Source organism: Barbatula barbatula (genome assembly GCF_947034865.1).
Source record: "Barbatula barbatula genome assembly, chromosome: 23".
NCBI classification, from domain to species: Eukaryota; Metazoa; Chordata; class Actinopteri; order Cypriniformes; family Nemacheilidae; genus Barbatula; species Barbatula barbatula.
The window spans coordinates 9,117,512-9,131,161 of NC_136786.1; the positions used below are offsets into that span (position 1 = coordinate 9,117,512).

General features: G+C 40.3%; 1 protein-coding gene across 1 annotated transcript in view; it reads left to right on the forward strand.

Moving 5' to 3' along the window:
* piezo2a (piezo-type mechanosensitive ion channel component 2a) overlaps positions 1-13,650 on the forward strand; it is a 97,222-nt gene that overhangs the window by 33,456 nt on the left and 50,116 nt on the right. The window contains 1 exon segment of the mRNA XM_079447764.1: positions 4,684-4,726. Coding sequence (XP_079303890.1) covers positions 4,684-4,726 — 43 coding nt within the window.

Below are 13,650 nucleotides of genomic sequence, written 5' to 3' on the forward strand. Positions count from 1 at the left end.
GAAATGGCAAGGCCGTGATAAACCATCGGTGTAATGAGATCACTCAATGGCTGTTTGAAACTGAAGGTAGCTGCTTAACTGCCTAATCAGCCAATGACATAACAAATCATTTTTTCAGTATAACTACAAGTAAACTGGTGTCAGATTGCCTTTCAAAGGCCTAAAACTTGAGCTGAAACATAACACATGCAAAATGATTGTAAAAACAATGTTTGTAGTTTTTTTATATACAGTATAAATCTATTTCAAAATTATATAATCAACATTTGTTAAAACGTGCTAAAATATTCCCTGGGAAAAAACAAAGCAAAATTCTCTCTCTGCTTTCTGCAATGACTTACATTTTTGTCTGAACGTAACTATAAATTAAGTATCTTAATCTTTTTGCAAACAGAATCTTTGTGAGATTAATCGGCAGCAATGAAAACATGCTAGTATGCAAGTATGTGAAAACATTTAGTTATGCATTGTCAATTTTGCGTCATAAGATGTCATATACCAGGGGGAGAGAGGTGGGTGATGGGAAGGCGAATTTGGATCTTATTATTCTTTAACGATGGGACTGGTAAGAACGTCTCTTTAAAAAAACATATATGTCTAGTTTTGTAGATTTTGATGGTCCAATATTCGACCCACCCCTCGGTGTGTGTTGGGGGTCGGCACAGTTTAAGAGGTTTAAGTATTAAATTCTTTATTTTATGCCAACAAATGTTATTATGACAATTTGACACATTTTTGCTTTCCAAAATCTGTCTGAAAATTCATGATAAGTAGTACACATTTCAATTTTTGGTACATCAAACAGTTGCAGTTATACATCAAATCAATGCAATCAGAGATAATACAAAGAAGGAAATGTCATGTGTTTCTGTACAACCCTGACCGCAGAGCATAAACAGCATTCAACATCGCTGAGGCCTCGCTGAGAAAATGTATAATCCATTGTTCCCCTCAATGGCATTTGTATGAGCAATTGCAGGTCCTGAATCAGTGCCAGTCTTTTCATCCGTCACTGTACTGAACAGCGGCCAGCAATAAGAACAAACGCACTTCGTTCCGTGTCCACAATATTTTTGTTGTCGATAACGGCGAATTTCCTCAGGATGTGCAGCTTTCTGCTCTCTAAAAATATTCTTACACTATGTCCATTTTTTCTAACAAATACAAGATGTAACTCCCTGTTTCCTCAAGGTCACGCACTATTACGTCTGTGTAAACCATGAAGGTAAACTAGAAAAAAAAGTAGTTTGGGACTTGATAAGTCAGGAGAGCGATTGGATCATTTGAAGTTTCATTCTGGAATGGAGCCAACTGATTGAAGGAGAAAAAATCTAATAGGTCGGAGAGGATGGGTTAAAAGTATAAGGGGTTTTTGACATCACACGAAGAGAATGGTCATGTGTGAGGTGTAGCAAGTTATTATGTTATGAAAGATGATTAATGAAACATATTTCTTATAAATAATAATATAAATCACTGATGCATTCCTTCTTTAATAGCCTGTCCTCCTTCACATGGTTTTAAGAAATGAATTATTCGGCTTCTTCTGTATTTCATTGTTTCTCCCTTTTATGGCATGAGAAGTTCTTCTCTAATAATGTTTTTAACAGTTTTTACCATGCGGTAAAAATATGCATAGACAATCTTGCGGATGGCTGGGTTTCAACAATAAGAAACCACTGGATTTTTGAGGCTTCATGTGCTTTTGGTGGATATAATCTAAGAAGTTAGCTGAATGCTAATAGCCATCACGTGTCTCATCTAATCTGAAAATAAATTATAAAACAAAACAATAATTTAACAACTATCCAAAACCATGTTAACACATTCATGTCTCCTACGCTATGTGTGCGGAGAACATGACAAATGTTTTATTTCCTCACAGGGCTCATTTAACTTTTTTAAAACGTCTGAAATTAATACTACCCATCTGTGTAAAGCGTTCATTGTGATATACATCTGAATGTTTTTATTCTCCCAAAAGAGAAATATTATGAAACCGGCAGACATTCAATTGAGCAGTCTTTGTTTAGAAGACCACCCCGCTACCTCATCCTGAATGGTTTCCTGAGCGTCATGGCATATATTCATTGTGAAGTCCTTGAGTTATCCACCTGAGACAACAGGAGCCAGCCTGGAGAAAATAAGCGTTGGAGTTTTGTTTTGAGGGGCTTTTAAATGTGAAACGCTAAAATGTTTTATGAGTTGTTATGACTCGGCACGTCAGTACGGTAGCCAAGATTCCCATAAACTGCATTCTCCTATCACTATTGATATCGCAACTCATGTTTTTACTTGATAAGGGTTTTCCAAATGTAGCATTATATGTTAACAAGGTTACGTCCAGCGTTTTGATCATGGGATGTGTATATTTTGGATGTGTATATCTAAAAAAAACCTATGTCCTCTCTAATAGTGACTGGACTCAAGCTAAAGTATTTGGACATCCAGATAAAGGAAAGTAATGACCTCTTTTAACAACAATTATTACTCACCTATATTATCTTAAACTGTTGAGTTAGATGCATTTAAGGCAACAAATGTTAGAAAGATAGGACTTCTGTCACTTAACCAGGGTTCTTCCTGCATCGAAAAATCGGACCACCTCCGTCAAATTTGGAAAAAAAGGAGCTGTATTAGCTATATTAGCTAGCTTTTCACGTGAATATTGTTTGTTTTACATCCAAGCACGTTCAATTTCTAAAAAGGTTTCATAAATGAACGTGATGTACATCATAGTATAATGTCTTTGCAGTTGACTCGTTGAATCAGCGTTATACTGTACACTGCGAGTTCGCCAGTATGAATGCACATTGCGATCAAAACGACTCATGAATGACTCTTTTGAACCGATTCGTTTAAACTGTGGAAACCTTTCAGTCACTAGCGAAGATAAAACATCTGTGAATCATTCAAGGCTCAGTAAACCAAAAGAGAACGCAGGATGTAGAAAAGCCTTGAAAATTTAGCAAGCTGAAAGTTAGTGGAAAAGGATAAAAAGCTTTATTTGATTTAAAAACATGTCTGTTTGGCTGATTAAAATAAATGTTTTATGTAACTTAATAATTGTCATTTTCATCAAGACTTTGTTTTAATATGTAAAGTGTTTGGTTAAGCCACACCCACCCGGAGCAGTGTGCAGCTATCACTGCAGCGCCCGGGGGCAGACGTGGGTTTGGTGCCTTTGCTGCTGGCCCTGAGATCGAACAGGTGACCTTCTGGTTACAAGTCCGTTTCTATAACCACTAGGCCACAACTGCCTATATTTTAAATAGTGGCACCAGCAACTGTGTATTTTAGTAAATAAAGAGAGTTTCACATCATGTGATTTACCATCTATGACCTTCAGTGTTTCACCTTCATGTGAGCTTGAGTTTCTATATATTACTGCAGTGAAGCAAACAGCCAAACTATAGTAATTCAGAAGATGCCTTGAAACACCTTCTTCTGTTGGCCAACACTAATATATTACATCACCCATGTATTACATAGTCACTGGTGTCCATTATAAAAGTATAATGTCAATTCATCACGATAGCGAAAACGGAGCCGTCTGATGTATTGATTTTGGCAAGAACTGAAATACAGACCCAGTTGTCTGAAAATGTACTTTTTAGTCCAAAAACAGATTTTCTTTCAAACGTATTAGACATTATAAAATGCCATCACAGCAGGTCAGAGAAATATATAAGTGGGTTTGTTCGTGGGATTGCAGACATGCAAATCTTATTTCTGTTCATATCCCTGGTTGGAAAAAGGTTTTGAGGGTTTGACAGCCGCTACCAATAGTAACTTACACTGTTTAAAGGTAACTTTTGCCAAACCATCCACAGGCCAATTTCATCATTAATAATTGTGTTTAAAGCAAAGCTCAAACACAACTCAGACTCACATTGATTCAATCTAAGGAGATCAACTGAACAAGGCAGTATATTGCGCTTGGCAAGGACAGCGTTGAATTTCCCCCTTCTTGTCCTCGGAACAGTTGAGAATACCTGGAAGTGTCCCTGTAAATACAGACGTCCAGCAGTACAAAATCTGACTGAAGTGTAGCACTCTAGAGGAATACTGTATGAGTCACCGATCCAAATGACTGTGTTGTTTTGTTTACGTGTTCAAAAAAGTCTTTATTCTTTGCCAAATGGCTTTGTATGGTTTATGCATCTAGCGTGAGAAATGAATTGAGTCTCATCGAGCCCATCAGACTTGCGGCCGCTCATGTCGTCCTATAGTGTGTGTTATACAACATATGGTTTAAATCTACAGCGTGATGTAAATGAGGTGTCTGGAACATATACACACCAGAATTTCATGTCGTTCTGGTTCTGACGACAAGGTTAATGTGTTCTCCGTTCAACTCATCATTTATCTGAAAACGATTTAAAAAAGGAATAAACGCAAAAGCAGTATCAAGCAAACGTAAAGTTTGTCTCTATATCGCCATCTCTGTTTGAAAGCAAAATTACAAGTTACTGTTCTCAGTTTACTACAGTAGTTGACTAAAATACGGTGCAACAATGCATGTGAATTATGACAAATCTTTTAACTATATATTATTTACTCTTTTCTCAGTGATATCATATAAGAAACACATTTTATGTGTGACAAAATGTTATTTTAGATATTGCAAAGATTTATCCTCATTGATCTAAGCTGTTATGTCTTCATGTTTTGTTTGTGCAGGTTCATCATGGGAGAGATCAATACGACAGTTGGGCTTTGAGAGGTGAGTTTTAAAGTAGAGATCTGGCAACAGATGTGCTTTTGTGCGCCTGCGCATTGTGTTTTTATTGGCGCCTTTGAAGTCTTGATTTTATGACCATTCTGGATGTGGGTCAGAACGATGATCTATAAGTGCCCAGAGAAAACTGAATATAGTTAATAGAATGTAACTGGATATAATGTAAACTAATCGAAACGGGATCAAGGCCGGTCTGTCTGTTCCTCCCTGCATATTATGACAGAAAGATTAAAGATGAATATTTTTCATAAAAGGTTTCAGGAAGGAAAACAATATACTGATTTACAACCACTGTATTTAATGCAGTTCATCAACTGAACTTTCAAAATAGTATCAGTGATGTATTAGTGGATACTCTATATTGGATAGCTAACAAAAAATAACTATAATTGAAAAACGTTCTAGTATATTTTAGGTATTATTTATGTACTGTAGTAAGTAATATCAATGTACTAGTAGTATAGGCCTACTTGTAAGTGTACTATTTTAATACTATTTGGAAATTTCAGCATGTATAAATTGCAGTTTTATCTCACCTGTTGTAGTATTTCAAAGGTAAAACCTAGCAACATTAATTATGTGAATAGACCTATTGACTGGTTGGCACTGGACAAAGGCACCAACTTACAGTAAATTAGTCATCAGGACATAGTGGGTGGCATCCTTTCTGTAAGTTCCTTTCTTCTTTTTCATCTTTGTAATCATGCTTGCTTGAATACACATTATGTGCCTTTGCAAGCTGCTTTTGGTGTCGGGCCTCCATGGCTGCATTGAGTGCCTGGAGTCTTGAGTCTTGGCGGCGGTCTGGGCGACTCCTGTTGGGTGGTGGGAGTCTGGGAAGGCAGGTGACTGACGCTGATGAATGCTAATCAGACACCAGCTACTGAGCTGGCCGAGAAAAGATGGCGTCAGTTTGCATGCAGCAGACGTTGGCTGTGGTCCACCTGATGATGGACTACAAACAAACTAGTGTGTAAAGGGAAAGAGCATTTGGTTCACGTCTGTCATACATGTGAGTGTTTCCTCAAGGCACATTCATGTCCCTGTGGATTTTTATATAGACTAACAAATCTCAACTTTTTCGAGTAACCTTTGTTACGTCAAGGCCATTTTAAAACATAAACATTAAAACTCATGGTTGACCACAGCATTATTCTGTTCTTTTTTAAATAAATACAGCCATAAAAAACAATGTAAAAAATGCTGTACAAATGTTTTGTTTTTATTATAAAAATGTGCTATAAAAGAAACACCATGATGTGGGTGAATAATAATATATATGAATAATATTAATTTTGGTCAAAAATATGAAGCTTTAAATACCTTCGATGTTCAGATTTAATCTTGAACCAGACTTTTGGTCTTGAAAACATCATTTATTAAAATATGAATTATTAGATTTCATAAACAAAATCCTAATCATTTTAATTGTGTGCTTCAGTCAATCAATTTATGCATAAATGATCAGTTTTTAATAGTAAGTTTACTTTAAGACAACATGTTAAGAGTATACAGTAAGATAATATGTTTAAATAAGTTTTATGTAAAAAAAAGATTAGAAAATTCATTTTTTATTTTTGAAAATAATCACATTATCATACAAATTTGTGGAATTAAGCAAAAATGTTTAATCATTCAAGATGTGGTGGAAATGCTATTGTGGAAAATCAAGAATTTATGGTAATGCATGTAAACACTGTTATACATTTCTGTAACAGGCAAATTATACCAGCAGGATTTTATAAAAACACACAGACAGAGGACCAATAGTGACCATCACTAGCAATGCTAATGTGTGCTAACCTGGCAGACTGTTATATCCTTGACTAACACAGAAACAGCAATTCTCAGAATTAAAAAGTGATTTAATGTATCAAACCCAGCAGTGTCATTTCATTGGCACAGTTGTCTAGCTCAGACCCATTGTGACAGATCAAAAACAGGAAACACTAAGACCATCTGAACAATGATCGTCTGCTCACAACAGCTGGAAGTGCTTAAAACATGTGTGTTAGTCATGATTTGTATGATGTTAGTGACAGACATCTGTAATATACCTTACTGTGAAGGAAAGCCAATGTCTGGTCGTCTATAGCACAAACCGCATGTGCTGTGATGAAGTACCCAAAGCCAGATTACATAATAGTGCATTATACAGCTCTTGATGTGTCTGCCATTAGATACGTACAGTACGTAATATTTCTCAAACAATGCATTAGAAGTTTTGTGAACTGGGTCTACTGTGCACCAAAATATTGCAGAAATATAGGGGTGGCATTCAATTTTTTTGGCCAGTAAGAACCCTTCAATCACCTGGGTTCTGCTTAGACGATTTAAAAATAAGCTCAATTAATTATTATGAAATATTAATATAATTATTATATTACTTATGTCCAAGTGTTTCCATTTAAAGTCTTGAGACCCTCAAATAGATACAAAAAAAGGGCTCACACTTTATTTTGAGGTCCAACTCTCGCTATTAACAAACCATTTGCCTCAATAAACTCCTTATTTGGTGCTTATTAATAGTTATAAAGACGAATTCAGCTCCCTCAAATGAATTCAGCTCCGAAGAAAACTTTCATACAAAAAATTTGAATATAAATAATGTTTAAAAAAATCAATAAAAAAGTAAATGTAGACAATCCTGCTGTAAAAGCTATGGCTATAGATCAAACTAGCAATCGAATCTTGTATTCTTGGGCTATATCTGATCTGAACAAATGTTCATGTATGGGTATGCTCACATGCATATAAATCTTTGTTTGCTGTTCAGCTTATAGCAGCACTTTTCAATTCTCGCATTAAGGTCTATGGAGTATTGTCCACATTGAATCAGTTCCCTCCCATTTAACATACCCGATTTTTGTAAACAAGGTTTTGTTTAGCTTTACTTACACGATTTCTAAGAAACACTCATCATGGCATAACCGAGGCTGCAACAGAGGTTTACATATTCTTGCCGTCTACTTCATTTTTTACCAATATAAATAATTTCAAACATTTTTAAATCATTGTTTCTTTGACATTCTCTGATATACCATATCAGACCATGCTTCCTCCATGACTCCCCTGAGTAATTTATCACTAACTGGGCTTATGAGCCGGAAAAAAACACACAGTCATGGCAAACATGTCAAAATAATCGTTTTTGTGTTTGCTGTATACATTGGACTAACACAGCATAAATCATAGGTGTTTTTCTTCAATCTGATTAAACCAGACCATTAAAACACAAGGGAGATTGCAACAGGCACTTCCTTATGAGCGCTGCTACGTGAACCCTGAATTGCACCACTGTACGGTGTGTTACTCTTGGACAGGAGAGTACCAAAAGCATCTTTGGATGCTGCCTTACCAGCATGCACTGCTCTCCTTTGGGTTCAGTCTTATTTTCAGTACAAATAATTAGGGTGTAATTATCGCTGTCGGTGAAGTTTCTTCATTAGGGATTAGAAGGATGAGGCCTATAGATGTTTATGTTGAAATCCACACCTGCCAACATTATCAGCTAAAACCTTAAAAGTCAGCAACAGGTCTTTTATAGGAACAAATTAGCATGACTCAAGCAAGTGGAGAGTTATGTGTATGTGTGATTTACAGCTTCCTCTCAACATTCTGCCTTTTACTTTGCCCCTTCTGTTCACAGTGGTGGGCCGCTGTTGCCGATTTGCTGTTCTCGCTGACTCACTCAAAAAACAGAAAGGTTAAATGATTCAGCCTCACATGCAGCCGGACTCCATTTTGTTCAGAACAAATGGGCTAAAGTTTACAGCTTTAATGGAGGTTCTAAACTCCTATTGAGTCATTTGTAAACTGAGTATTTGTGGTGCCATGCTGTACATTTGTGCTGAGTGTAGTTTTTGGTTTGCCACATCATGTTGAGAATGAGAGCGGTCAGACATTATTTAAAATAATTAAATAATGAATAATAAATTGCTGATATTCTTTATTCTGTCATCAATAAAGCACAGTTACTCCGGAGTTCGAACTTAATATAATTAGTTAAAATTGCAACTTTACACTTAGATTTTGTTATTTTACCTGAAATTGTACTGACTGATATCATTTTTAGTGCTAAACGTCATGCATATAATACAATTTTAGACTTTGGAAGAGCTGCATTTAAATGAAACCTAAACCAAGCTTAAAACGTGAAATTCAATTAAAGGCCATTACATAAAACACCAATCTTTTTTACATTTATTATGCGATATTTAAATAGGTTTTTATGTATAACATTTGTGACACAGTCTCTGAAAGCCAGGTTAGAGTTTAAAATTTTTATTTTTATTAAATGAGCATTAAAGTTTGATTTTAACCATTCTTTTCACTGTGATCTACAGTATATACTCAGAAACAATTAAGATATTAAAGAATTATTTCAGAGGCAAAATTACATTTCCACATGTTTTACTCACCCACAAAGCATCCTGACTGAATGTGACCTTCTTACATTTACATTTAGTCATTTAGCAGACGCTTTTATCTAAAGAGACTTGCAGATGAGGTAAACAATGGAAGCAATTGGAACAGCAAAAAGCATCAGTGCTATAAGAAAACTGGTCTCATATAGCCTACCACAGTATACTGAGCAAAGTGTTCTTTTTTTCTATCCTTTATCTGGGAGTGAATGGGAACAGTTTTTTGAAGCTCAAAAAAGTGCATCCATCGATCAACTGATCGACACGGCCCTGTTGTCTTAACTAATCTCTTCTGAAGCAAATCGATAAGTTTGTTTAAGTGAAATATATATATATATATACATATATAAAGCTCTATTATCATTGATGTCTATAGCTTCTGTTATCCCTCTACTGCGCATGAAACAGAAGACCTTTTTATCAAGACCACAGAGCCGTATCCAGCAGTTCTTAGATCGAGTGATATCCCTTTGAGGTTATATTTTCACAGAATATTCTTTACATGTATGATGATTTTGTGTCATTTGCACAGCCACTAAAAATCCCTACTAACATTTTCTCAAAACTTATTGTACTCAGTTGCCCTACACAAACAATTGTTTCTTGATTTGCAAAAACATCATTAGTCTAAAAACAATTTGGCTAAAATGGTAGTGGATGCCCAAAACACATGTCTCTACTGAGCAAAATTATAGGAAAAATAGCCGTGCTCTTTTGAAATTTTAGACTCAGCGTTCTGCGGGGACAAGAAAACACCACAAGAATTACAAATGACAAATCACAATATTTTTTTGTTCCCCACACATCTGAGGAACGTATTACTTTCAGCTTAGTTTAATGTATTTGGATATCTTGAGACCATTACTGGAATGACAGACATCTCTGGATGGCTGAAGTCTCTGGTTTGGATAACTGTGTTGATTGGGGAATGTTGCCTATGGTTGCAGATTCATCTTGAAACTCATGTGAGGCATCTGGAGCCCAGCATCGTGGAAATCAGACCTTGTTTGTATTTGTCGGGCAGTTTGAGAATTAAGCAGTATCACACCTTGTGATATGCATAAGTCATGCTGTTCTGTGCCGTATTATATTAAAATATGAAAATCAAGAGTCTTTTACATTAACTTGGCAATACAGCACTCAAATTTAGATGTGATTAACAACAGTAAACGGTTAAGTTTTAGTGTTTAATAACAGGCCCTATTTTCACGATCTAAGCGCATGGTTTAAAGCAAATGGTTTAAAGCGCACGGCGCGGGTGCACTAAGTTTAAGTTTAACATTTGCTAGTTTAACAGCGCGAAAACTGTTGGCGCACCTGGGCGCATGGTCTTAACCATTAATGAGTAATGGGTGTTTTGGGCGTAACGTGCAATAAACGTACTCGGTTACTTACGTAACCTCGGTTCCCTGAGATACGGGAACGAGTACTGCGTAGCAGGACGCTATGGGGAAAACTCCTTTTTCTCCGATGACTGAAGCAATTCAAAAGCGCAGTGAAAACTGCACGGTGATTGGTTGGAAAAAAGCAGAGCTTTAAACCAATCGTAGCGGAGCTGCCGGACCAATGGCGATGGCACCCGCCAAAATGGGCGGGGCTTATGGCTATATAAGCAGACACATCGCCGTAGGGTCTTCAGGTTACTTCGACTGAAGCGACGACACAGCAGCTCGTAGCACGGCAAGGAACGCAGTACTCGTTCCCGTATCTCAGGGAACCGAGGTTACGTAAGTAACCGAGTACGTTCCCTATCGATACTTCACTCGTACTGCGTAGCAGGACGCTATGGGGAACCAGTATAATCACGCCGTGCTACGGGTGGAACGAAAAACGTAAATAGTCTCAGAGGCTGGCTCGGAGACGGAGAAAGCAGGGAAACCCTGGAAACGGTAGAGGCCAAGCTAGAAGGTGGCCTAGACCGGTTATCGTCCCAAATTAGTTAAGTGCTGGCGTGGCCATAGCCATGGCTCAGCGACCTAACTCAAGCAGAAAGGACCCGGGCCTGAAGGGCCGGTACGTCCAGATTGTAAAATCTTGTAAAAGTGGAAGGCGAAGCCCAGCAGGCCGCCGCACAGATATCTCTTATAGAGACACCGCTATACCATGCCCAGGAGGAGGCAACGCCTCTCGTGGAATGAGCTCTAACTCCAGTGGGGCATTGAAGGCCCAAGGAAGAGTAAGCTAGTGATATAGCCTCAACTATCCACTTCGATAGTCTATGTTTCGAGACCGAGGACCCTTTGGTGCGGTCGCCGAAGCACACAAAGAGCTGTTCCGACCGTCTAAATAGGGCGGAGCGCTCGATGTATATTCTTAACGCTCTGACTGGGCAGAGCAGACTGAGCTCTGGATCCCGCTCTGAGGAGGGGAGCGCAGAGAGCGAAATAACCTGTGCTCTGAACGGAGTCGAGAGCACCTTAGGTACATAGCCATGTCTTGGTTTGAGAACGACTCTGGCGTCGTTAGGCCCAAATTCCAGACAGGATGAGCTCACAGAGAGAGCCTGTAAGTCACTCACACGCTTCACCGATGCTAAAGCGAGAAGCAGAGCGGTCTTGAGCGTTAGCGGACGGAGGTCTGCAGATAGCAGCGGCTCAAAGGGAGGACCCCTTAGAGCCCTCAGGACCGTGGGCAGATCCCAAGAGGGAACTGTAAGAGGGCGAGGGGGGTGTAGCCGCCTAGAGCCCTTCAGGAAACGAACGATAAGATCGTTCTTGCCCACTCCTTGTCCTCCGATGTGGGTATGTGAGGCTGAAATAGCCGCCACATAGACTTTGAGTGTGGAAGGGGCACGGCCGTTATCCAACAACTCTTGTAAGAATGACAGTATCAGTGATATGTCACAGGACACTGGGTCAGCGCCGCGTGTTGTACACCAGGAGGCGAAGACAGACCATTTGAGGGCGTAGAGGCGTCTAGTAGACGGAGCTCTAGCTTGTGATATGGTGTTCAGTACGCTCTCTGGGAGGTCCGTAGGCTCCCGTCGAGAGGCCAAAGGTGCAGAGCCCACAGCTCTGGCTGGGGGTGCCATATCGTGTTCCCTGCCTGAGAGAGGAGGTCCCGCCTCAGGGGAATGGGCCACGGGGCTGCTATTAGCAGCTGGGAGAGATCTGCGACCCAAGGCTGGTTCGTCCACAGAGGGGCTACCAGAAGCACTCGGTGAGCTTGATCCCTGATTCTCCTGATCGTTTGCTGCAAGAGCGCGATCGGGGGAAAAGCATAGAGGAGCCGGTTGGGCCAAGCGTGGGCCAAGGCGTCCCTGCCCTTCGAAAAGTACGTCGGGCAATGAGTATTGTCTTCTGAGGCGAAAAGGTCGACTTCTGCCTTGCCGAAGATTTGCCAGATTTGCTGAACCGACATGGGGTGGAGCGTCCATTCGTCTGAAGGAACATTGCTCCGAGATAGCATATCTGCTCCCCGGTTCAGCTTGCCTGGAAGATGAGTTGCCCTCAGTGAGCACAGATTGGACTGGGCCCATTCCAAGAGGTGAGAAACTAGGGAAAAAAGGCGTCTTGAGGAGAGGCCTCCCTGGTGATTTATGTAAGATACCACCGTCATGCTGTCTGATCGGACTAGGACGTGACGATCTTTTAGCACCGGTAGGAAGTAGCGGAGAGCCAACCATACTGCCTGCATTTCCAGGTAGTTGATATGGAGGCTTCTTTCCTGGTTCGACCAGAGGCCGAAGGCCGGTTCGCCATCGCACAGAGCCCCCCAACCCGTGCTGGAGGCGTCCGTCGTGACTACTTTCCGGCTGGACGTGGAGCCCAGGGGCACACCCTGCTCTAGCCAAAGGGGATCTATCCACGGGGCTAGGGCGATCACGCAAGTTTGGTCCACCCGAACACGTAGACGTCCAAGACGCCAAGCGTGTGGAGGAACTCTGGGCTTCAGCCAGTACTGTAGGGGGCGCATCCGGAGGATGCCCAGACTCAGTACCTGAGATGCAGAGGCCATAAGACCTAGCATTTTCTGAAAAACCCTGAGGGGGCGTGACACCCCGGGTGTGAATGAGGCCGCAAGCCGTCGAATGACCAGAGCTCGTTCTGGCGAAATTCTGGCGGTCATGCGTTTCGAGTCGAAGACTGTTCCCAGGAACAAAATGTTTTGGCTGGGTGACAGCGCGCTCTTGGCCAGATTGATCCTGAGTCCCAGGCACTCCAGGTGGCTGAGGAGGAGGGATCTGTGAGACCTTAGCTCGTCCTCCGACTGGGCTAGAACAAGCCAGTCGTCGAGGTAATTCAGAATGCGGATTCCCTTCTGTCTGAGAGGGGAGAGAGCCGCATCCATGCACTTCGTGAAAGTGCGGGGAGCTAGAGAGAGTCCGAATGGAAGGACCGTGTATTGATAAGCAATTCCCTCGTAGGCGAATCTCAAGAATCGTCTGTGACGAGGGGCTATCTGAATGTGGAAGTAAGCATCTTCCAGGTCCAGAGAGAAGAACCAGTCCTCTGGGCGAATTTGCGAGAGGATCTGCTTCATCGT